Below are 26738 nucleotides of genomic sequence, written 5' to 3'. Positions count from 1 at the left end.
AAGTTTTACGCGTGAGCCATCGTTTTCGAGAAAATCGACTTTGATAGTACGAGGGTGCGTACTCGCGTTCGCTCCGCGTAATAGTGGAATTACCGTCGCTGTAGTTTGTGAATCGACTGCGAATGTTTTTACGTCTACGTGAAATTTAAATGCGTATAAATTATTTCGTCGGATGTATAAAAATTTGCATAAACATTCGCCGTCTATTCGCAATGGTTTTTCGCGAGTTGCGTGTTTCGAAAAAAAAAGATCGTAATCTTTGCAAAACGATCCAAAGTTTGCTGCATTTTGATCTTTTTCCCCTCACGGTGAACCGTCCGAGTCGATCGTTTATTTCGAAACACCCTGTACAAGTTAGCGAGTGGAGGAAGAGGTAGCACATTTCTCATTGAAATACCGTCATATTTCCGCGTTGCCAATGCGTTTCGTGCATACAGCTGACTAAGACGTACGAGCGAGCCGAGTTCGATCTCGCTAAGAGCAAATCACGCGCCGCGCTTTCTGTGAGTCGAATTGGAAATAATGCGAGAAACGAAAGCCATCGCTACCCTCTCTCCGAGGTATCGTTTTATCGATAGATCTTAACATTCTCGCCGCTGACAAATTACATTACGTTTGCCTGTCTCTCCGTACGAAACCATCTCTACATATTTCGAGTATTTCTTTTTAAGTAAGTTTTTCCTTTGGATTCGCGTCGAGTCTCTTGTAAAATTTCACCATCGTACGGACTTCGTAGCGTTTGCCTCGTATCAATTTTATTTCAAATTCCCTGGACGCTTGACGTACGTAGGATCGCGTTAAGGCATCGTTCGATCGGAAGCGATCTAGGAGCGGATTAATCCGACGATGGGATTTCGAAACGCGGCCGATCTCCTTTTCCGCGTGTATATTCCGAAATGAAATTAAACCGTTCGATTCGGTGTCAATCAAAGTGGATCCACTCGGATGATATTTGACGGTTGCCGTGAAAATACGCATCGACGAGTCCTTCTAGAAATTACGTTACGCCCTTATTACCTGTCATTGTTCGATAACGATATATATTTAATTAAATCGGACCCGGCCGATTGAAAGCAGACGGGACGTGCTAGATTTTAACGAACCTGTCAACGTCGTCGTTCCCCTGATGCGGCCACTCGATATTCGTTTCTGTCCGACGGAATGCTCGATCGAAGTTATTGTCTCGCTGTGTTTTCCCGAACAGGCAAATGCGCCCCATTACGCGTGATTATCGATCTTTATCGATTATCGACCAGGGAAATGAACAAGTTAAATTTCTTAAGAAACGAAATTTACTTTTCCGCGATATAGATAAAAAAATCAAACCGATAGATTTAAATTCGTTGTAAGCAATCGTCGCGGTAGATTATCAACAGAATCGATCAGTTTTACGCGCTACGTTCTGTTTGTCGCGTAGAGTACCGTCGATTAATCCGACGTCCGCGAGTGCACGTCGTAACCGATTCCTCGGCGGATGATAAAAAAAGGGGGAAAAGGAAAAGGGAAAAAATGGTTGCGATCGAAAATGATCGTAGAGTCGCGTTAAAAGCAACGATTTCATCGACCACGGCAGCCGCGCGTTACGGACACGCTCAAAGCTCGCACGAACGACCGGCGAAAGCTGGCTATAGCGTGCCGTGTGGTCGTGCAAAACGTATCGTCGTAGATGGCCGGATCTGCAACAACGAAACGACGAAACAGCGATCCGCTTGTTACATCCTGGAATGTTTTCGATTAACCGGTAGATGATCGTCGATGCTTGATCGACTCGTAATTTACCAGCTGATGAGCATATTGCACAGAGTCATCCGAGCGTAAAGAAAAACCGAGACTTCTCGACTTAAGCACGCCTCGAATAACGAGTTCAGGCAATGAACGAATCCTTTCATCGTTGTTTTTGTTTGACCGCGAATCGACTAATTCTGAACGAATGTTTCGCTTGCGCCCGATCAAGAATCACCGGCATCGAGAGTGAAAATTCACGATTTCGGCAGAGGCAGCACAGAAAAGAAGGAGATAAAAACGTAGAAGAATTTGGTTGAAAAGGAAAATTGTCGATGAATAGGTTTGAAGCGATCGAAAGGGCTATCGGTCGCGCGTGTACGAACTTTACTCGAAACATTCGGAATCGAGCAACTTTGCTTTACGTCGATTATCTCTTTATTTATGTCCCAATTTGGTTTTATTCTATTTTCGACTGTACCGCGCTCCATTCGCTCGCTCGTTATTTTTTTCATATTTACTTTATTTCATATTTCTATCATTAGTCCTTGTTACTGCCTTAAACGAATCGCAATTATTACCCTGCCATTGTCTCGACTTTGTTTCGCCTTCCCCATTCGCGCGTCCTTCTCTCCTATTTAATTTCCCTCTCGCTTCCTCTATTTTCATTCCACGAGCAAACCAACACGGTCGGGGAGACAGATAAAGCCGTTGAGCTGATTTCGAATTCTTTGCCGCGACAACGAAATCGTATTACATTCATTAAAGGCTGTGAGCCGGCTAAGAACACAAAACACTGGCGAGGGTAGCGGGTGGAAGAGGGGGCGGGACAGAGGGATCGGTGTATAAGTGCGATACGTATCGAGGAGCGAGACGACGAGGAGAGCCGAGTCGACTCTAACGTGTCAGTGGAACAGCGAACCTTCTAACCGCGGTTCGTTACAAGAAGACACGACCCGCAGCTGCAATTGCATCCCCTTCTGCCTGACTTTTCTTCCTGACACCGTGGCGAGATCCTCGGCGTGCCTGCGGTTAGTTTCTCCTGGTCTAAATTTCGTCTACGTCTGTCTCTAGCGATGGCGTCGATATTTCGGGACTGGTATTTCCGACTTGCCCTTTGTCGTACCTTGACGAAAGCGTTGCGCGTAGGTTTCACGTAGGACGATCTGCAGTCCTTCGAACGAACTTTGACCTATCGCCAAACGAACGTAGGTGTCGAATATTCGGAACGTTATGACGTACGTAAGAGCGGCACCGTTCGTCACAGTTACAACGTTTGCCAAATCGTGCGAGATGCGAGCTCAGTTGCGATCCGATAGTACGTGCGAGCGGCCAACGGACTGACTACACGGTATTTCCTACTACGTCGGCACTAACGAGCCAACATTCCGCTTTCGTGCTTGCCTTCGTCCTTTTTATTTCGTCCCGAAGAATCTGAAACGACCTTCGACGCTTCCTCGCCATCGTTCACTCGTCTGGCGTTCTCCAGCGCAACCCTCGTCCCTTCCCGGTATCGCGACTCTCTTACGCCGTTTGGCCGCGTTACGATCCTGCAGATCGAAGGGAACCGATCGCGATAACGATCGACAACGTCTTGGAATCGGTATCGATAAGTCGACGCGAGTGTATTGGTCCCATCGCTAGCGGCGGTCGTAGCCGTGTTAGACTAGAGCTCTTTAGGTATCCAGGGTGGGGTGAGATTGGGCGCAGAACCAGCGTGGGTAATGGTGACTACGTTGGCTGGTAGGTTCCGCGGGGTTAGCAGGGCCGAGAGGAAGGCGGCGGTGGGGTGGACTCGGGTGGCATGGCGCGGGGGTGCACCGCAAGCTCGAAAGTTGGGAAAAAGCCAAGGAAGGGGTTGTGCTTCGAACGGAGGTCCGTCCGAGGGCGCAAGCTCGAGGTCGTCCCCGTATCCTCCCACTCTGGCACGCGATAGGTGGAGCCTCCCTGGCCGCCAATACATGTCCTGGACCCGTGTACGCTACGTGCGTAACCCCAGTCAGTCCTTCCACGTCCGAAAACGCGCGCTCTACGCACCCGGTGCGAGCGAGCTTAGCGCGGGCTCTCCCTGCTCTCTCTGCCGCGCTGCGCTGCGCCCAGCGTATCCGAACAGGTTAGCCCTTTTCGCGATACCTGCACCAGAACGTTCGTGCTCGAGCGCTTTCAGATATTTGCTAAATCGCCGACGATTCGATCGTTCGTCCCTCGGTATCGTTGTCACGCCGCTGTTCCGCCGACGTGATAGCTCGTTGTCACAGATTCTCGGCGATGGAGATGCCGGTGAATCTGTTTTGCAATCTGTTTCGACCGTGACGATTCGTCGAGCCTCTTCGTCTCGACTCTGGTGATATTTTCCGAGTTGCTCGTCGTAACGATTCTGGCGGGTTCTGCGTGGATTTTCTAGCGCAAGGCGCCACCGCTGCTACGCCAGTTCGTTTGTCTCGAAAAACAAAGCTCGTCGTATCGTAACGCGTATCGGTTTTTTGCGAACATTTATTAAAGAATAACAGGCACGCTGCTCGGTAAGCTGCAGCGATTTACGATTTCTACGAGCAACGATTGGAAGCGCTGGCATTTCGGGTTCAGTGCCAAAACCGCGAAAGTGCGAGGTCGTTAACGCGGAAGGGAAAGTTCCAGTGTATTTCCAGTGACGTATTACTTTGAAAGTATTCGTAGATAAAATGGAAAACGGTCGAATAATATTTTAATATATCGTCGTACACGAACGTACGTGTAGGACGGATCCTGTCGAATCGATAGATCGAAAAATATCCGGCGAATCGTCGGTGAAATAGCGAGTATTGCATTTCGAGCAACTCGACCGCGAATCGTGCGCCGAATGAAATTTGCTTCTTCGTCCGATGTGAAAACACCAGTCGATTTTCGTGTGCTCTCGTCCGATACAAAGAGATTACGGCCACGGTGGTATACAATACGGTGGCATAGTGCGTTCTACGATAAATACGTTAATAATAATCAGCTATCGATAGAAAAATAATGCCGCGGTGAAAGCGTGGAAAACGTAGAGCGTCGAAAACGTGGATCGCGCGATTTCATTTTTACCAGCAACTATATCCTTTCGAAAACGTTTTCGAATATTCGTTCTACGACGTACGATCGTGGTAACAACCGTAGGAGAATAAATCGCGATAGAATTTCATCAGCGATCGTGTTTAAACGTTCGCGGAAGATGGCGCGTTCGGCTTGACCTAGCACGATACATTTCTACTTTCCATCGGCTCGTATTGCGCGATTGCGAAGGAATGCAATTATGGAAAACATTGCCGAGCAATGTTGCAACCAAACATTGCATGCACATTGGAACAACAACGGTGTACGGGCTTGGCGTACCAGTACGTGTGCAGCTTACTTCCTGTCCATCTCTCCTTTGGTATTCGCTAGATGGCCAACAGAGTAATTAAAGATGCAACGTGTGAATGAACTCTGACACGAACACACCGATGGCATTTTAATTGCTCGACGCATCGCATCGCGTATCTTACTCTCTCCTCCTGTTTGCTTCGCTAAGCTACGTTTATCGCATTCGTGTAGCGAAATCTTCCCGATCGATTCATAATTATTTACTATCGCACCACTTGCAAATAATTCCTACGATCTGAAAATTAAATGGTTACGTGGCCTTTCGTTTGTTCCGCCAGTCCAACGTATTAATATGACCAATAGAAATTAAGGTAAGCGTAAGAGTAAAACGTTTCGCGTATTTTCTTTCGATCGTACGGTAATCATGTTCTCTGTGCGTAGAGCGCAATTTGCTCGCTTAAGGAAAGACGTCGCAGCTGTTGTGACAACGCGAAATTCAACGTGAAATCCGTAATTTCTTGCGATTCTATCGAACCATTCGACGACAAAGAGAAAAACGATAAGAGTTAAAAAGAGAGAATGGACGGCCGGAGTCGGTAGACTCGTTCGGAGGAAAATATTTGTTGGCCGCTGATAGAAAGTACCGGCGCGTTTCGTGGACTCTCTCGAGGTCGTGTAGACTGTACGGCTGTTTTTTTCAAACTCGCCAGCCGGTACGGGAAAGGTGTGCCGGCAGACCGATGGCAAATTTCTGCTCAGTCGACGTTGTCTCGGTCAATAGTCAACACGTTCCACAGGAGTCCGTCGCCTCTCGTTCACTTTTTCATCGAGCTTCTTCCGACCGATCGATTCGAGTGTTGGTACAATTCGTTTTGGTTACTTTCTTTCGCCAATTACTCGCACGCGGCATTTCACTCGATGTTCGATAGCACTTTTATCCTCTTTGTCGTTGGTAAGTTGCTCGTTCAACTTGGTTATTCCGAATCTCGATCGTGAAACGTCGTTTAAACGACGATCGATTATTTTCCTTCGGAATCGTCGAACGAATTTCAAACGACTGTTCTTCGAATTTCGCGAAAAAATAATATCATTCTCTCCATCGTGGCGCGGTTAGATTCAACGATTCAAGGTACATAAATAATCCTGGACGAGTAAGTACGCGATCCTAAAGCTGCTTAAAGCCTTTGTCCGAGACACAGTGTCGTTTCATGGTTCCCGCGGCGAAAGGTTCTCAAGGATCTTGAAGCGGCGTGCTCACCGTCCGTTCTAAAAAACAAAGATTTTCTGACCGCGACAGCTCGAAGCACGCGGAAAAAAGGGAGAAAAAAGAAGGAAAGAGGGAGAGAGAGGGAGCAAAGAAAAAAAAAATCCCGCCGAGAAAACTCTCGCGAGGATAGTCGAGGCTTCACAGTGTTCCTTTCGAATTTCCAGATCAAAAGTAAGTGCGCGCGTGTGGTTCGTGTGTGTATACATGTGCCATCATCCGCGTGAGCGATAAGCGGGAGAGAAGAGGACTGGGGCCAACAGAAGCCGGAACCGAAAAATGGATGCGACGTCACTGCGACTCATTTCCGGACTGCTTTTGTTCGCCTACACCGCGTCACACTTTAGTAAGTCATTTTGCTTAATAAAACTACTATTTCTTCCTCCGTGTGCATGCGTCTGTCTGTCTGTGTCGCGTAGTTGAATCCTCGTGTCGCGAAACTTGTCAATTTTCGAAAAACACGTCCTTCCTTCATCGATCACTGTACGTTGCTTCGATCGTTGTATTTCGCGTTCTTAGAATGTCAGAATTATGTTTTAGAGGCTTGCAGATAAGAGGGGGAATTAATGAAAATTGGCCACCCTCTAGTTCATAAGACTCTGGTTTATTATCAGAGAAAAATTCCACGCGTACGCTCGATTAATTAAAAGCGAAGATAGCTTAATTCTTCGTGTCGCAAAGAATTTCTGAAGCATAGCCTAGACAAGGTACCCCTATGATAATGTTTAGATCGTATGTCTCGATTATGCTTACAAATACTATCTCCGTAGAATGTTATTATACGCATTTGTGTTTAATAATAATAATAATAATAATAAGGATGAAAATTTTAGTTTCGTTGGTAACCGCTTTAACAGCTCGCCATTTTCCCGGTACAAATACAACCAACTAGAACGGCTGACTACGTAACACGTGTTCATACCGCAGCCACGATATTCGAAACACGAATCACGACGCGTTTGCCTTTCGAGCCCTGTTCATTTCAAAAAGCATTTCGATGTTTCCAACATCCGTCGATCCAACCGTTTCTGCCAATCTTTCTCCGCCTCTGTTTCGCGTTCCCGCCACAAATCGTCGACGATTGCCGATAGAAAAACCCGTGTGAAATTGTCGTTGATCAACCGATCGCGATATGGAGGCTGGTCGATTAAAATCTCTAGGATCAAAAGAGGACTTAAAGTTAATTGTAGGAACGGGAGTAACGTTCGCTTATCGGACACTAGGATGGTTATGGTAATTTCAAAACTTTGAGCGATTTAGAAGGTAAATTGCTAAGGAAAACGAGGACGTGGCACAGCAGGACCGAGGCAATGGTGGAAAGGCGGCAGCAAATGCGTCGCCGTAATTGCATAATGGACCTGGTGTGTTCGCGTCGAGATACGAAGCCCTGGCCTGGTTTTTACTCGAGGACTTTCACTCCGCATCACTGGCTCTTCTCTCTCTCTCTCTCTCTCTCCATCCTTCCTTGTTTTCGTATTCATCTCTCTCGATACTCCTTCTCTCGTCGTGTTTCTGTTTCTCTCTTCCTTATTTTATCCCACGCGTTTCCTTGTTACTCCATTTTTCGCTCGCTATTTTTCTTCCCTCTCTGTTCGACCGTTTTTATCTTCTCCTGCTGCCATTCTCGGTTCTCTATTTTGCGACGTATTCGTTATCTTTATTCCCGCTCGTAAATGTGAATTTAATTTCGCACCTCGAATAATCGAGGTACGATAGATTCTGAAATTCGATTACATTCTATAAGAATTTTCTCATTCGCGCGAAACTTTTGTAACGCTGTCGCGAGAACGCGAGAAACGGCGCTATAATTTCCGTGTGCTCGCCACGAATCACCATGAACATGGTAAATAATAGAACCGAAGAGAAGGATCCAGGGAGGACACCCGGTATATAAGGAACAGGCGGCTCTCTCTGTTACTTGGCATTAGTCGGTTTCAAGTACGGAGTATTGTTTCTGGAGATCCCGCCGCTCAAATTGCCAGCATTTAGCGGCTTATCTGGATTATCGTTTCCCCATGCACGGTCCGAGGGAGCATTTTTCGCGGGGGTAAAAACGCGGGACGGTTCGCGCTTTTCGAAATTCATCGTGTTTTCTCTCACCGGACGATATTCTTTTTCCTTCTTCCTTCCGCCGTCTGGAAAAGGATTAAACGGAGAAGAGGATTAGAGACGTTTTCTTTTTCCTTCTTTTCCCCTCTTACTCGTTTAATTCTTTTCTTTCTCCCTCTCTATTTCCCTTCTGTTTTCTATCTCTCTCGGTCAAGCTCGGTCTCTATAACGGAAATAATTTCAGCGGAGGAGGAAGCGTAAATTCAGTGAGAAAAATTACGCGAGATTTCAAGATAAACTGGAAGCTGGTTTAATGAGTTGCGTTCAACTGGTATAAAAGGCATATATATCGTTTTGCAGCCGTATATCGATTCGCACTGGGATCGTTAATTGATTACAGAGCGCAATATTTGCTCTATTTCTTTGCGTACAGGCACACACGGTTGAACGTTTAACGTTTGACCTACTTCCTACGGATAATTTGAAAGGCTTCTCACGCGTCCCAAGGTCAATCATGCCCTCTCGACAAAATTTTACCTTGGGATTAGAATCCGATCGGACATTTATTGCGGTGTCTTACAACCGCATTTTACACGGTAGATATTTCGCGTGCAAATTGCTTTCCACGAATAACGAAAAGCATCTTCGTAATAATATTTCGTTTGAACGTTAAAAGGCAGCCACTTGCTCTAGAAATGAAATATTTTTCTCGAATTTCTGCCTGAAAATTCTCGTTAACGACCAACTAGCTTCGCTCAAAGGCTCTGCTTGCTTCCTTTCTTCGTCATCAACTTATAAGGTGTACCATAAATATGTCGTATACTTTCGCAATGTCTAAAGCGACGATAGCTGCCGCCGTATACGTACGAAGCTTCGAGGTACGTTGCACAAATATCGAAAATTATTTCTTCGTAACGCTGTGCGCGACCATCTTCCGCTTACGAAATTCGCTACGCGAACGTAACTCGTTACTCGTAGCACGAAAAGTCTGAGAAACGTACTCGATTTCCGGGACACCTGGTACGTCGGTATACACGGAGATAGAACAGGGCGCGCTCATGTAGCTTCCAATAAAGCTCCGTTCGAGTGCTCGTTCGGTACTCGACGAATCTTGAATCGGACAATACCCTCGTGGTACGTCCATCTGAAATAACCCATAAGGTCCCTCGAGTGTAGCATCTATATAGGGAGCGGTAATGCCTCGTGGCACGGTTACGAGTATCCGCCGTACAACCAGCGGAGCAACATTTTTTACCTTCTTTGTCAGGGATTACTTCCGGGTCAGCAGCCAGGCTCGATCGTGTCCAATCCACAAGCTTACAGATTACCGGACATACTTGTCACGAGCGTGGTAACGCGATGCGTATCACGTGTAATCCATCGACTTTTCCAGCACGCTTTTACTCACATTTCTCTTCCTTCCGTTTCGTTTTTCTCGCACGGAGTTTAGTCCGCAATAAGACGAGTCGGTAGACACGCGTGCAAGCCTGAATGTCGTATAAAAAATATCGTATATTCCAGCTTCTGTGTAATTACGTCCGCTAGAAATTTTGTTTTTTCGTCACGACAATGCGTTATTTCTCGACTGTGATCGAGCCACGTTCCATATATATTATTTCGATTCGCTGGAAAACGAAATTCAAACGTACTTTCGCGTATTAGGGAGAACAGGTCGGGGGATGTCTAAAGGAACGGGGTTCGGTTCGAAGCAGACGCGAAGACTCGCGGAGGTGGAAATCGCGAACGAGAACAGGCATTCATCGGACGTTGCGATTGCGAGGTTACGCGGCCGTTCGTTGCAAAAGTAATCGAGCAATTTTTTCCCTTTTTTTTTTCTTGCTTCCCCGCGGGATTACTTCCGGTTCAACGAGTCCCGCTCAGTCGGGTTCAATCTCCGTACTCTGTGTCAGATTACAGAGTACTCGCCGTAGTAACATCTATAGTAACACGTGTGTAGTATGTAAACTCGTGGTACGCGTGCGCGTTTACGGACCAGTCGCCCATATGCATAAAAGGCGAGTACTGCATATATGTATATCGCTGGAAAATCGGGCGCGTTCGTGTGCGTTCGTGTGCGTTCGATGCATATCGGAGACGCACGATCTTTATTCCTTTTCTTCGATCGAGATTGTATCGCGTCTGCGATTCCGTTCGTTCCATACGAAATATTATATGCTCGTGAAATATTTTTAAACGATGCGCGATAACTAGAATGCTACAGAAAAATGATTGGAAAAGATTAAATTCGATTTGATATTTAGGGGATGAAATTTATCATTCATTTACCATTTAAAATCGAAGGAGTTTTATTTCCATTACGCATACAATTGACACTTATCGATGATAAAAGACGGAATATCGATGTGTCGCGTAATCGCGATACAAGCTACGAAATAATAGACCGGTAATAAAGTAAAAAGAATAGAAATGCACTCTGCTTTCCACTCGATCGCCGGAACGAGAGTGAACCGCAGAGCGCTCTGCACCCTGAAACTTAAGTAGCTCCTACCAGAGTGCACACAGACAGGGTGGGGAGCGTCGTTTCGACGCGGCGCTCAACCACGGCGTCCCCTCCGTGATACTCGACGGTAGTATGAGGGGCGTCGTTTCAGCGCTCGCCGCTCACAATCAGACAGCCGAGTCCCCACCGTGAAGCGTACGAAAGAGCACCCCACCACTGCCACGCCACTATGGAAGTGGAATAGGTCAGCCGGACGTTCTGAATAAACCTTGTAGTTACGATTATTTCTATACATTTTGAAACTTTCGATTCTTCTGCAAGCATTTACCGATAAAGTACCCCAGTATCTACCCCTGTGGAATTATTAAAGAGCAGAGTATACGAAGTACAATATTCTGAGATAACTTTCCATATTTGTTGCTAATAAAATTCTATCGAAATTCCAGCGAAAGTAGTAGAATGTTAGTTATGGTTTTCTTTTCGGTATTTCTTCGAATCACGAGCGACTTGTTCTAGGCGTTGCTTAATTCGTTCGTATTTACGATCTGTTCATTCATACCGTACGTTAAAGTTTGTCTCGTTGTGATCGTCCGTGTGCAAGAAACGAATCGATTTAGCCATGTTCGGTGTGAAAAATTTACGAAGGATGATAATTTCCTGAGTATATCGTATCGAACAAGATTCCTATATTTTTCTGGAACATCGGACGCTTTGCAATTTTCCTGGCATGCGAGCCTGACGCGCATGCATCAACGTAATCGCGCGCTTGTTCCTTCCATAGATGACACAGATGTGTCGTGGAACGCGCCCATTACCGGAGATCATTATACGCGACTCGTAACGAAATTTCAGTATCGTTTCTTATGTTCCCAATTTTTCACGCGTTAAATAAAACTGCGATACTCTGTTCCAACACCGAGACTGTTCAAAGATAAATTCCGACGATTTCTATCAGAATTTCTACCTTGTCTCGGTCTAAATCTGCGTGTACGTTATACGTATTTACGATGCTCGTTCTCGTAATTGCTACTATACCTTGACATAAATGAATCGTATACCTGGTATTCGATCAGTCGTTGCTACAAGAGTCCTGGAATGCCACGTCGCGTCATTCTCTCGTCCATGATCTGAATTATATAGAAAATTATGGCGCTCTTGGATACGTAATCCCATATAATGCCTCATTAGCGGTAAACCTGCGTCTCTAGTTTATTCTTAGCAGTTAAGTTTGCACCGTAAATATATCAGTTCGACTGAAGCGTTTTATTTTAAAATCGATATATACTTTCATCGAGAGAGTCTCGTAGTAGAATCTTACAGCGAATTGAAATTCTTATCGTCGCCAGTCTCTTAAAAGAAGGATTCGTTCTATGGTTAATAAAGCGGCAAGTGTAGAAAGTTAGCACCGAGCAAAACCGAGCGAACTGACGCATCCTCGTAATTAAAATTCGTCGGTAATCGAAGGGAGGCGCGCAATCGAAGATAGAGGATCGCATGTGCACGTGCGACGCAGCGACAGGCTACTCGGAGTAATTGGAGTCGGTAACGGGTGTACATTTAATGCGTGCATAGTATACTTGTTGCTTGTTCGCCAGATGTGTGGCTCCCAACGGAGCCGGTTACACGATGCTTTCGAAACGGCGAGCAAACGGCGACCACCCTCAAAGTTGGCGGTTCGGTGTTAATAGATGTAAACGGCCAATTCGAGACTTTAACTAAAGGGATTTCTCTCAGTCGGCGATATTTGTAATCGATTAACGGTCCCACTTGTGACCGATGGCGCAACAGCGAAATATCGATCGACGATCGAAGGATGATATATCGAAGTCGTATTCGCAACGATGTGGTTTTACTCGCGTCGAAACTAGAGCTTTGATTATCTTATTCGTCTAGCTTCGTTCCAGCTATTTCTCGGCCTCTTTCTACTTTCAGTTAGAAAAAGAAAAAATTCGATTCCATTGTTGGATCAGTCTGCCGCATTAACCGGTGGTCCGACACAAAACGTTCGGTTTGCATTGTCAGACAGTACAACCCCTGTACCTTAATCTATCCGCAATCAAATGATCACCCATCTCCCCTGGGGATCCCCTTTTCTTCTTTCGTACTATTTTCTTATCGACTTCTCCGGGGAGAGAATAACCCGGAATTGCATCGTAGCTGGGCCTATCCGACCAGCAAAACGGAATGAAAGGCCGGAGTCAAAGAACGCGGACGTATCAGGGAAACAATTTAACTAATGGAACCGTATTGCCCGTAGAGATCTATGATCGTACACGATGCGCGCACCCGACACCCTTCTTTACGCGACATTATCCGAATTTTTCACCGGTCGTTCTTGTTATCGGTGGTCGATTCTAATTCCTCGGAATGGTATCGATCGATATCGGCCAACGTCAATCGAAGAGAAAGACGTTGTCTCGCGGAGATACTGGAATCAACGTCTGTGCCGTTAGTCGGGCCGAATTTTCTCAATCTAACGAAATATTTCGTTCGGTTACTTTTACCGTATCCGTATCCTTTACCTGTATGCGTCGATGAAGGCACAGATGCATCGCGTTAACTAAGCGGCAACGGCGTATTTCATTGGCTTCGTCTCGTCGACCGTATCGGAGCCGGGTGTAATTTGCACGTCTTGCGGATGCATAATGTGCTATTAGACGAACGGCTGACACGTGCTCTGACACGGAGTCATTATCGACCGTACCGCTGTCTTTCTCGTTATAACACCTCGTGCTTCTGTGCCTACGACTCTATAAAGCGAGATACACGCGTGTATTGGAAAACTCATCGCCAAACACACGCTTTCTTTTACCTTTCTTTCGCTTCACAGTCAAATAAAAATAGAATCAAAATCGAACGAAACACTTTGATCGTCTCCAGCGAGTGTAATCACTTGCCTCTTGGAGCAATCAAATAGAAAGCGGTGGAGATCGTGATCGAAATTGGCATCCAAATATTCCGATATCGATGGCACAGTGATCAAGTCGGCCGAAGGGGACGATATTACAGTGGCGTGTCTCTGGTCCGTGTTTGAGTTCCACTGCGATATGAATGTCTCCCCATGGGGGTGTCGTCGCATATCGATTGGAATGAGGTGCTAGCTACGCGTGCATGTATGTATCTATGTATGCACGTCCCGCTACCAGCGGCCCTACGTCGTAACACGAATTTCGTGGGAACTGTAGCATCGAAACGGAGGGAGTCGACCGTGAATTGTCTTCTGACCGATGACACGGTCACCATCGCTGCTCCGCGATAATGGTGTCAGCCAGGAACATTCGTCACATACACTCGTATCAGACCGTGTCGGGCGTTCCGAACGCACGAGCCGCGAAACGCCGATCTCTCAGGTCACGATCGTTAAAATTCGATTTAAGTCATCTTTGATACGAAGCAATAGTAAAATGTATTATCTACTATTTTAGGAAGCATCTATTTTACGAAATACATTTATCCAACAAGAAGGAACTTTTCGGAACAACGTATAGTATTACGTGCACGCTAAATAGGACGGCTGTCACGTTACCTGTCCACCCTTGCGCTCGTCCCCCATTCGAGTCGCTCAAAAGACCATCCGAGATAATATCTAACGGATAGAGTCCCCTTCCTAGTTACCATTACCCTAAGCCAGGTTTTAACGAGCGGTTATTCGATCGAAGATAGTATTCCATTATTATTCGGCGTAAATCGTAACCAGCGACAATCTCCATTTATCGAAATGGAAGCGTAAACAAGTGGGCGAAATAAACGGAAGGAATGTGTCCAAATAGAACGGAAAAGTAAAGATAAACGAAAAGAATCGTCCACGTGGACGTCGAGCAAAGAAACATCTTATCCAGGAGGATTCGTTTTATCCGTAAGCCGTGCCTTTATTTTCTACACCGGCCGTGTTTGTCGATCACCTTGAGCCCCGCAGACAGTCTACCCGGCACGAGTTCTATTTCCCTGGAATCCCGTTTCTTTTCACTGGAAAGTTAACCTGTTCCCGTCAAAGGTATTTCGCGATGTTTTTACCACTTGAACGCTGGGTGTATCGAAAGGCGTGAAAATACTTGTAGACTACGGCACCGGTTAGACTCTTATAGTAAACGAGGTGCGAGAAATCGAGGTGTATCCCGACTACGGAGCGAGTCGCACAGTCAGTTCGATATCGCCAAGAGAGGAGGGTAGAGGGTGGTCTTAATGCATTTGTCGAGGTAGCTATGGTACGCATCACCAGGCACCCTTTTTGCAAGCTCAGCGTGCTCTCTCCATTCGCTCCCTTTCTCTCCAGCTCTTCCTTCTTCTCTTTTTATCCCCCCAGCCTGCGTACGCTCGTTCCTTCTTCTCCTTTTCCTTCTTCCGCGTCTTCTTTGAATCGATGCCGAGTTTCATATCTGTCTATTCTTTCTTACTCCGTTCGATTCACCTAATCCATTCTTCGTCCCCTTCTTTCGTTTCCGCTTATTTCGCTTTATAATTTTGCATCGGTTTTACCTTCTCCTCGGTGCTCCTCTTTCCGTACTCGTCTTTCTTTATCTGCGTGTTCGTCACGTTTTAGAATTTTCCCGAGCATAGTTGCTTTCGCCAAGTCAGTCTTCGTTTATTCGTCCCTTTATCGCGCTCTTTCTTCCTCTCTTGCCCGCATCTCCGGCGCTTCCCCTCTCCCGAGAGTATAATGACTCTAAAACGAAGCGACCGACCCCTTGGCTTTAATCTCTTAACGGGCAAACGGCAAAAAATATCATTCGTATTCTTGCTCGGAGACGGACAGAGGCTGTCTGGCCCGATCAATTAAGGGATTGCCTTGTCTGCGACAATTATCCGGATTAACCGGTGCGCGTCGAAAGAATATCCGCGGATTAGAGCGAACGCCCTTTTAGGGGAATATCTCTATCTTCAAAGACGTTGGAAAAATCGAGAACTAGATTTTAATGAGCGACAAGAAGAAAGTACAAAAAGATCAGATTAGGAAAAAACGACGGTGATTCGGCGAATGTTTCGGTTATGGAAGAGCGGATCGTTTAAAACTTTAGTCTAAAATGCGGACGAGCGACTCTTAACCGCGCGATATCGTTGCGATCGTACGACTATCTTTGTTTCTCCAGTTAAGAATAAATCCAATTAAGAAAAACGTCGCTCGTCTACGTCGTGACCTAACGTCCGGCTATGTTGCGTAATCGTTGTACGCGCATTTGCTTGAACGAACGCGTTCCTTTCGACGATTTTCCTCTCGGTCTCGGATAGCAAAACGGGTGAAATCCCTTTCTCTTCCACTCTCGATCCTCCGTATGATCCGCTTTTAATCGTACGACGGAAACTTAGAGGTAAGCTGGCTTATAAAATCCCAAGCGACGGTATGAATATTTATACGAACAGGATACAGGTACAACAGGATGTTTGAATAATTCTAAAAACGTCTAGAGGAAACTTGCCAGGCTATGAAACGATTCGCTTAGAAATAAGACAGATATCGGCGTCGTCTGTCTGACTAATCGAACGAAAAACGAATGCCGGTTGAGTAATCGAATATTCTACGAAATCGTTGAATATCCGATTGTTTAGTCTGCGAAAGGCGACGCCTCCGGTTCTCTTGTTTCGCTATTTTCAAATTCTCAGCTAGTGTCGCAGACGACACGCTCTCTCGGTCGGGAGCACTTAGAAAATCGATAAGCCCTGGCTCGCTTGATCCGCCGCTGGCTGCTGCCAGGCCATATCTTGATTAAAATCAGTGCCACCCGGCACTCTCCTTTCTTCACCCTTCTCGCGCAAGATCCAGCCCTTCGCCTAGCGATGAATCCGGTTAGTCTCGTTAACGTCTTAAGTCACCGGCTTCTCCAACCACCTTCTCTCTTTCTCTCTTTCTCTTCCATGCTCTCATAACCTTCTTCATCCACGCCACTTTCTCCTCTCGAGGACAATGGAACATCGAGTTTGCTCGAAAACTTGCACCGCCACTTCCGCTCTAACGCGTGTCCGATAAAATCGTTCCACGACGGGCTTGATTCGACGGAAGCACTCCGGCAGCGCGCGTACACTTGGTCATTAGGATCATCGCTTCCGACGATTTCCACTCCTCTTTGCTCGCCCCTTCCATCGATTTTTCTTCCGATCAACTTTTTTTCTTCGCCATTTCATTCACATTCGATTTCACCGGATAGATAAGTTTGAAAACAGTTGATTCGATTAATTTAATCGCTGCTACTTTCATCGCTTCTGAAACGCGTCTTTGGTATATAAATTTCCCTATTTCTGTATAGATATCGTATCAACGTCGATTTTTCTATTCACGTTACATTTTCCTCGAATTTAAAACATTTCCTTACGACGAGCGAACGAACCGAAGAATACAGCGTAAAACAAATAATTCTGGAACGTAACGCGTTACTTATTGGAAAAGGAAATATTCTCACTTGCGGTAATTGCTGCACGCCTATATGAAAACCGATACTGTCGAGCCATATAAATCGATGTGTTCCCATCGCGACGCGGTAGTCGTATCTGTTCCTGCGGCTCTCTCCACGATCTCACGGTGTCTCGTTTATCGTTGAACGAGATTGGCCGTTCTTTCGCACGAAAGTGAAAGTTCACGCGTTTGTAGGTCTAGTCAGCTACCCAGCGAACCGGTAGCGTAACGACTGGTTGGTTGGCTGGCTGGCCCGCATGTAAAATCAGATCGTATTAACTTTTGTGGTCTGATTATCCGGTGTTATTTGAGCGGGTCAAATCGGTCTCACGAAATCGCAGAATCGTTACAAAATCAAGACGAGAATACTTGGCGCAACGTTGCGTCGCGGTGCTTCGAACGACCGCTAATTGTAAATTTAAATTTAAATTCATCGCTACGTGGGTGATTACGTAACAGACGGAACTGTTTACGCTTACCGCGATGAAAAAAAGTTAACGATAGGACGAGTCTGTTGATTGGAGTGACGGCGGTAAGACAGGATGATCTTACAGCGCATAAATTGGCTCGTTATCTTGGGATCTTGAATAAAACCACGCACCCGTCGTTTTACCTCAAGGTTTACCTCAAGTTTATACACGCGTGGTATGTGAAAAACGAAACGAGATCGACTTACGGTTTTTCTCCCGTCCGTATAATCATAGGGCACGAAACGTGATCGATTTTGCGAAGAAACAAAGAGTCGTCGCTAATTGATTCTCCAATTAGCTTACGTCACTGATCGATACGGATACGTTTTTTACGAAGATGATCGTCGGACGATGGATAGATCGTAGCTGGTTGACCGACTCATCGTGAAATCACAGCCGGAAAGATGATTTCTCCAACGTTATTGCGTTTTACGATTTAAAGTAAATACGCCGAGGCGAACAGATATTTCCAGTGGAAACGAGGCGAAGAACATAAGCTGCGGGAAAGCGCGACGCGGTTTCTTTGAGAGCGAGGTAACAAGAGAATTTCTCGAGACTTTTCTGGTTAAACGCGTGGCCGAAGGCACGCAAAGTCTGGCGAAGCCATAAAAACAATCGAGTTCTCGCCACGACTAAAAAAACATTTGCTTCTAATTAATTAGCTCCAAGTTGGAACATAGAGCGTGGACAAACTTGTCGCTTACTCTCGTAAACGGGAGTTGGATGGAAACCTCTATCGAATCGTTGAAATGCACGCGCTACTTCTATCATCGATCGACCGACCGATCGGTTCCGTAAATAGAAACCGGTATAATGTCATTCACGATTTTGTAATAGTGAAAAGGAAGGAGGAAGATTCGAAAGGAAAAAGAAACGTTAGGATTCTTCGATTTCATGGTCGTTGGCGGTGCGTCGCGCGAGCCGTAGTACCGCGCGACGTAGCAAGATAACGAGTGAATTTTTTACGACTATCCTCATTAAACGCGTGCCCGGAGGCGAGCGGTGGATCCGCTGAATCCGATCGAAAGAGCAAAGACCATCGGCGCCAGAAGCTAACGAATCCTGACGCTCCCGGCCCAGCCAGCCGGCTGCGATTGTGTATTTGGGGCACATGCAATATGCTTTGTGCTACGCTGCCCCGGGGCTAAGGTATTCCCCACAGTGGCCCGTGAAAGCGGAGTTATAAGACTGACGTGTGCCAGAGAGGAGAGACTATTCGAAGAACCTATGCGCGATTCGGGGTCTCATCGACGGTTGCGAATAGCACGACGGAGCCAGGATGCGGGGAAGAGAAGAACGAAGGGAAGAAGCACGGTCGGCCGATGTTTACTCGGTTCAAATGTTGACCGTACTCCCTTCGCCACTCTCGCATCATATCCTGCTTTCAGACGAACCTCTCAGGACACGTAGTCGCAGATTCCGTTAAAGCGTCGCTCACGATTCACAGCCATCGTCCTGCGGAGCATCTACGAAGACGCGAACGATACACGATTCGTCGATACGTCGCTTAAAGTTCGAGGATAGCGGACAGTGGGTAGCAGTGGGACAGTGGGTAATCGAACGCGAATCCACCGATTAACGACGAGTATACGACGAGTCAAGCACGTTAAAAGGAGAGCCGGCTGGCCGAGTGAACGGGTAGGAAGAAGCAACGCTCGGTGTAGCCGTGTTTAAAGTAGCGCCGAGTCGTAGGCGAGGCGTCGCGTCGTCGCATTGCGTTAATTCGTCCCGGTGATTATGGATCCATTAGCGTGGCAGCCAACAAATAGCACGGTACAATCCAATAACCGTCGCGGCCCATAATAAAAGGGGAGGCAGTTTAAGCACCAGTCGGGGGTAGTTTAGGCGGTGGCGCGTAGGCACGCACCTACATAATCTCTCTTTGCCTGTGGACGTACTTGTGCACCAGTGTGCGCTCCTGTTTACTAGTAGATATTCTCTCTATCCCAAGACGCTTCTATGTCTCTACCCCTCCGTTCGAATTCCCTTCTTCCCTCTCTCTCTCTCTCTCTCTCTCTCTCTCTCTCTCTCTCTCTGTCTCGTCCTTTCTATTCGCTGTTCTTTCCTTTTTTTTCCTGTACTTCTCTACTTTTGCCCCTCTTTCCGTCCACGTCATTCCATAGCCGATTTCGCGAGCGCACAGCGAGGGTCGACATCCCCCAATACCGGCCAGATAGCGATCACTGCGTTCATTGTCGCATCACCATAATATCCTGCTATACCGATGGGGTGTAGACACACTACGTCGACGACAAGGACGACGAGGAGGAGGACGGATCGAGAAGAACGGTAGCCGGAACCTCGACGTTCACCAATACAACCGCGAGCGAACGGGGTGAATGGGAATCGAGGGTGGACTAAAAGCCTGGAGTCTGCGTTTCGGTCCAACACCGCACCGGTGCGCGCCAACGACGTGTTAATTATCCTTGGGCGACGGTGATGGTGTTTCGTTCCCAGCAAAAATCACGCACCACTAAGTTGGACGTTCAATGGGAATTAATTGAAGAGGGAACTTCGTGGCGGTTAAGAATTATACGTACGATCGTGCCGAATTACGTCTTTTTGGACAGGTGGAGAACGAGTTGGCAAAAGGTGTACGGTTTGAGGCCCGACGCAGACGAGCGACTTTTGTTCGCAGCGATATCGCGCGCACGAGAGTCGTTGACCTGTATCGAACCTAATCGAAGTATCGGCTCGTTAAACGGTTTGCGAGATACATTATTATTATTAATCGATGTGCAATGTTTAATTCATCGGAACGTGCATTTCGGGTATTAGAAATTGTATTAATATCGAGTTGTTACAACGCGTGGAAGATTGAAACATAGCGATAATAAATAAAGCGTTTGGCGTGTCGGTTTATAATATTAGCGGGAAACGGATTTGACGAAATATAACAGAGAGCTACTGTTTTTAATAAAATGCCCAACTTCGATCGGATTTTCTTGCGTCTAGTTTCATCGGCTGGAATATTTGTCGGAAAAATATCGTAGATAAACGATCAAAGTCGTTTTTCAGCATCGAACTCGGTTATTTAAAATATCAAATTGTTTATTACCTTTTGTAGCGAGATTGTAGCCAACAGTGGCGATTTATCCGGTTGGTAAAAATATAGGTACACGCGAAGGCGTGTGTGCGTATGCCCTAAATCCAAAATTCCGATCGAACTATTAAGCCGATTGCGACGAGATTTGAAGAGAAATTCGTGCATTCGGTGTGCATGAAATAAGATTTGCAGAGTATCGGTTTTTTCGCCTAAAAAATATCAACGACCGATGCTTCCCTTTAGCTGTACTCGGACAGCACCCAAATCTATGCTTTGGTTTTTGTAAAATATCGTAGAATACCTTAAAATAGAGGAGAAACGTTTTCGAGACAATGTTTGTTGTTGGAAATATTATTCGATGATTTTTACGGTATTGACGTTATTACGGGTGTTTACATATTTACGGGAAATTAAAGTACGCAAAAATGTACAGTGTGTGCAATATGGAAAATATTATACGATACACCTGAAGCAAAGAAGACAGCGAGAAAGAATCGTGAAAGGTAGAAATTTGGAATTCTACCAGAGAAATCCTAAAATGCGATACAGGCGAGGAAGAATATTTAAGGTATGAATCGTATCTCCGTTTAAGTATCTCCATTTCCTTGGTCATCTTCGTAAAGTAAAATACAGAAGCTGATGAAAGCCGTGTCAGCATCTTTCGCAGCCATTGCGCGAATCGTCGTAAACGTTCGCAGTCTAATTACCGCGCTTACAAAATACAATAATACGCGAACCGCCTGACGAGAAAAGATTACTCCGTGCAAATGGAATTCCCCTCTATCCCTGCCAACCGATCGCGGATAGTACGATCTTTCCAGGAGCGCCAATAAAACCGGAAATAAATCCTATCCATCGCGAGCAATCTCGCGGAATCCGTTTCCCTCGATTTCACGCTTCAGACTGTTAAACGCAACCGCTAATCTGAAGGCGAGAAAGCGCTCGAAGACGATCGGTTCGCGCGTCTGAATCCGTTCCCTCGTACGAACGATCCACGGGTGATCTTTACTGCCGCGGCGGCTCTTCCGATCTATTCGCTCGTCCAACTTTATGGGGCCTGTCGAGCAAATGAAATGAAATTCATGCAAATCGCGGCACGGCCGGCTGGTCCGTCGACGCTTTTGTATCGGGGCGGTGATGCGTCCAACCTATATCACGAGGGTGAAACCGTACTTCCCCCTTTTGCAACCGTGAACGTAGCACGCCTCGAACGAAGTCCCGACCGCCGCCGCCGCTGCGTCTTTTCGCGGTCTCGCTCGTTTAGGCTCCAGTTCGCTCCATATGTTCGACGTTACGTTGGAACCTTATACGAATAACGATCGTTTAATTAAACTATCACACGGCAGAGAACTGCATTTATCCGAATTTGCCGGGGGCAAACGGTTAATCGTATTGGAAATCATGCAACATGGGTCTACCGATTTGCTCCACTTGTATTTCTCGTTCGCGCGATAGCAGCTCGAACGAGCGGGTTCGACGGGTGAAAGTTCGCTTAATCGAGCGTTAAATAAAATTTCGTTACCATAAACGGAGTCTTACCGTATTCGCGTTAGTTTGAAAGATAAAAGTTAATGGAACGCGCGACACGCCGAGCGACAGCATTGCGCACGTTAATTTTTTAACGGTCTATCGTCGACATTAATTGATAGAACGATCTGTTACAGGTCATGCAAACAACGGACCCAACTACTACGGCAAATTAATCGGCTCGTTGAAGAACTACGCACATGGAATCAAAGGAGACGTGTACGCCGTGGACGACACGACGATATTCATAAAAGGATTCTGTTACGATGGTACCGGACCGGACGCGTACTTCTGGGTGGGCAATAGCTCCACGCCCACCCCACAGGGTTACATCGTCCCGTATCCGGAAATAAAGGAGGGCAGGTAGGAGTGAAATTCTTTCTTCGCGCGTAATTTTCCTACACGCGTTTCTATCGTTGTCGTTCTATTCCTACTGAAATCTCGATGTTGCGTCGCCATTCTTTCACGTTCGAGAGGCAAACCGAGTACACTGGTTCTCGCACGAACAAGCACGAACGAAGAAAAGAAGAAAGTTGCGTATGCGGTCAGGGTTGACGCCTGATAGGAACGCCGAGAAGAAGGGGAAAAAAAGAAAAGGGGGACGGAGGTGGACGCAAACGGCATACCGTAACCAAGGGATGAAACGAAACTCAAAGAGCTTGTTGCGTGCGTCGAAGGGACTGGCGGTGAAAGGGGAGAGGATAGGGCGGGGGATGAAACAGACGGAAGGCCGGGCGAACGGATTGCGGGGGTGCAGTTAATAAAACGGGAATTATACGGCCATCTCGTTCGGATTTCGTCCACGCGAGCACTTTATTACGTTTCCACTCGCTGTTACTTGTCTCTTCTGTGTTCCGTTCGTTGAAATTCGGTGAAAAAAGTTGACACCGTCTGAGACCGGCTCGGCCTCCTTTTCCACCCTCGTCGGAACTCCGCGAGCCTTTTAAGTCGCGAGAGATCGCCGCGCGCAATAACGATGTCTCGCTTAAACGGATCCAATTGAACGGAGATTATTAAAGGACGGTATTAGAAGTATTTGTTCCTGTTCGACCGGCTCTCCTCGTCTTCTCGAATGTTCGCGAGCACGATCGATACACGGTTGTTTGCCAAAATCGTCGACGCGTTGCCCGGCCAGTCGATGTACGATCTGGTCGGTGAAAAACTGGTGGGCAAAAAGCGCGGTATTGCTATTAGGATAGTTACGAGGACTACAACACGCTGGACCCTACAAACCTTTTTCTTGTTGTTGCGCTCAGTGACCCGGTGGTGCTCAAATTGTACAACTATACGGACATCATTCTGAAGCTGCCTAACGGGAAACGGATACGGGACATCAAATGGCTGAGCGTTTGGTGTCGTCGATTTACCGTAAGTCAACTCCAACGTTTCCTTTCTTTCTGTGTTCTATTTACCGTGCGTGTCCGTGTCTAAATACATACCTATACATGTATCTATATGTGTAATATTTATACGTAGGTGTATATGTATATGGAAAGTATCTTTTCACGAGAATATTCGCTGCGTCGAGAATCTATTCTAAGAAATCTTAAACTTTGCTCCTCGTCTCCTATCTCCCCGTATAAATTGCCTTGTCTCGTTGAATCCGATGATAGAACGACGATCCTCTGTAATCTCGTGTACGGCATTTCCAATAAATTTGTGCGACATACTCGGCTCCTTGGTCGCGGCGCAGAGAACGTGGTCGTGGCACAGAGCCACCCCCGTCGCGCGACGTTTTATTCGAAACCCCACGACGCGCGGAGAATGGAGATAACTTGATTTTTGAGGAGGTCCATGGGCCGCCCTATCGGACATGCATTCGTGGTCAATGGTGCGTGTGAGATGGATACGGAAGCCGAGATCAGGGGCGTGCACGCGTTTTCGCACATACACATACTCGAGAACGAAGCAGCATAGTTCGGTGCGTGCACGCACCTAAAGCATGCATTTAAGTCGTTTCCCTCCCATCCCCGGTTCTCTTCGCTTTTTCTATTTCTTCCGGTACTACTTTTCTGCTTTCGACTTTGCTTCCATGAATTTTCACAGAGTCGCATCAATTTATGGGATTGGCATAAAAAGCATCTAGTTTTCTAGCAGAAATTTACATTTTCTCGTAGAATTCGCGCATTCGATGTTCGACGATTGTCCGACGTTAACGATCATAGTAATCCGGAATAATTGGAATTTCGCCAATCTCGCGATTTTTCTGTACGCATTTCCTTACCGCGATACGCTTTTTGCGAGGTTCGAGAGAAACATCGCGAAGCTTAACGAATCTGTCCATCCTTTTCGCGATTCACCCTCTTGCACGCCCACTCGCTTACCCACGGATCCAGAGTCGTCCGGTCGGTCGCACGAAAGTCAGTATCGCTTGTTGGAAATATCCGAGGGAGAGAGAAAAGGTTTGAAACGAGCATATCGACGGTAGAGAGCGGAGCTTTTGCTCTTATATTAGGAGGGCTTTAATATCGAAGTCTGAGGGGTGCTCCCATACCGTGACAACCCTCCATCAGACACGCTCTGTCACCGCAAAACGCGCTGTCCGCCGCCTATGCTCCATTCTACAGGGTGTCCCGTTACGATCCGCCCGGTAAGTGATCGTCGAGTCCTTTAGTATAAATCGATTCCTCTCTCTCTCTCTCTCTCGTTTTGAGTGCACCGATCAGGAACGTGAGTAGAAGCCAGACCAGTCGTCTAAGGGGAACACGATGAATGTACGATCGTGATTTTGCGATAGGAATATAGAAAAGGCTGTTCTACCATTTCGCGAAAGGTTGCCTGGAAAAGATTGAAACGTCGCTTTCGAAAAAATCTATTTGTCATGGAAGTAACATTCGAATACAGTGGAAAATATTCTATGTTACGTAGCGCAATTGAAATTTTCCTCTTAACCGACAGGTGCATAGGTAAGTTTGAAACTTTAATAACTTTAATAAAAAGAAAATGTTAAAAAAGAGATGGAAATAGGGTATCCCGCACTAAGGTCAACACCCTGATAAAACTTAAGAAAATTAGCGTCTTTAAAACAACGGCATTTCCAGCGACCGCTACGCGCGACTGGAACGATCGCTGAAACGCGCGAATGTACCTTCCTCCGATGGACGGTGTCTATTCAACGGCGTCTCGATACAACGAAAAATCCCCGAAAATACGATCCCCGGAAGGGCTTTGGTTTCTTCGGTACGGTGTTCCTCCATTTATTCGTGATTCGCCAAAGATTTGAAACGGCTGGTGGGGTGTACCGATCTCTTGAAGGGGCTGACCGATACACACAACAGGGGTAGGTTTTGCTTGGGTATCTGGTAGACAGGAGCTGTCTGTCAGTCGGTACACCCTCGCGTTACGTCGAAGGATGTATTGTTGGAATAAGCCTTCTTCTTGTTCCGCTTTTCCTTTTCCCCTTCTGTTCTCGTTCCATCCATAGATACACCGCTATCGCTGCGCGATGCTTGGGTTCCTTTTCAAAAGAACTCCAGGAGATATCCTTGCTCGATATCAAGCCACCGTTCAATGGACCACCGATTCAGATAGGATTTAGTAATTTTTTTTCCAGCTTCCATCTCCCCTTGCCGGGCAGACCAACGTCCAAAACGGTCTCGCCACTTTTGCACGCGATTGGGGGAAGCCTCCGACTGCCGGGATCTTATCCGCGGGGCTTCCTCGGGGAATCCAAAACGTTCAAGCCGTTGATCGGTCTTTCATCTCGATCTCTGCCTTTCTTTTTCGTCTTCGAACCGCTTTTCGTTAGTGTATTCTTTTGGTGACCCGTGGCAAACTCTATTTGACCAGCGTGAGAGAGCAGGGAAGAAAAAGAAAAGATGGAATTCCGGTGGAAGATACTTTGTTCGTTCTTTGAAATATATTTGAAGCATATCCTGCTGCGATGCCTTAATTCGTAAACTTCATTCGATCGGACAGTAGACGTACAATGAGAAGAGAAATCGACGGTTAACAAATCGTAGAGTCTGTCGTACGTATCGGTCTGACCAGTGAACGACAGCAACTACTGCGGCACGCGTTGCCCACTCGCGCTGCCTGCGAGGAAAAATCAGAAGAAAACGAAAGAGAATAGAGCGGAATAGCTTCGCCCCTGAATCTCGTACGTGCTTTCTGCCATTATGAATATGCACGGTTCGCGTTACAGGTATTTAATCTTTCTCTGTAGCTTTCGTGCGATTACCGGATGTACGATAATAGACAATGACGGACGATTACGCGATTGGAATCGCCTTGAAATATATGTTTCGTGTAATTTATTTGAAATAGATTAAAGCGTAATACAGTGAATTTAGTCGATTCTAAGATATTCCAAATCGATCCTCTAAACGACAAATTATAGATTGGTGGCGCATTTAAATTCTATCAGCTAGGGTATCGCTCCAACCACCGGTTTTCGGCGATGGTTGTGTTTTAACCGGAAGAAGAAAGGGTCGTCCTGTGGGCGTGTCACGGCATTTGCATTTAAATTCTCCGTCTCTTTCCACGAACACTGG

General features: G+C 46.5%; 1 protein-coding gene across 5 annotated transcripts in view; it reads left to right on the top strand.

Moving 5' to 3' along the window:
• The window catches only part of LOC138182341 (protein Skeletor, isoforms B/C), a 55307-nt gene that overhangs the window by 9769 nt on the left and 18800 nt on the right, over positions 1 to 26738 (top strand). For 2 of the 5 annotated variants that reach the window (XM_069118073.1, XM_069118069.1), the window contains exons 1-4: positions 3702 to 3835; positions 6475 to 6653; positions 22383 to 22608; positions 23502 to 23613. In XM_069118073.1, coding sequence (XP_068974174.1) covers positions 6587 to 6653; positions 22383 to 22608; positions 23502 to 23613 — 405 coding nt within the window. In that variant the 5' untranslated portion in view covers positions 3702 to 3835; positions 6475 to 6586. Of the gene's footprint in view, positions 1 to 3701; positions 3836 to 5441; positions 5919 to 6474; positions 6654 to 22382; positions 22609 to 23501; positions 23614 to 26738 lie in introns of those variants that run through there. The other 3 variants (XM_069118070.1, XM_069118071.1, XM_069118072.1) reach the window with 2 other exon arrangements.

This window comes from Bombus flavifrons, chromosome 8 (genome assembly GCF_040668555.2).
Source record: "Bombus flavifrons isolate JBK064 chromosome 8, iyBomFlav1_principal, whole genome shotgun sequence".
Taxonomy (NCBI): Eukaryota; Metazoa; Arthropoda; class Insecta; order Hymenoptera; family Apidae; genus Bombus; species Bombus flavifrons.
This window is presented reverse-complemented; position numbering and strand designations above follow the sequence as displayed.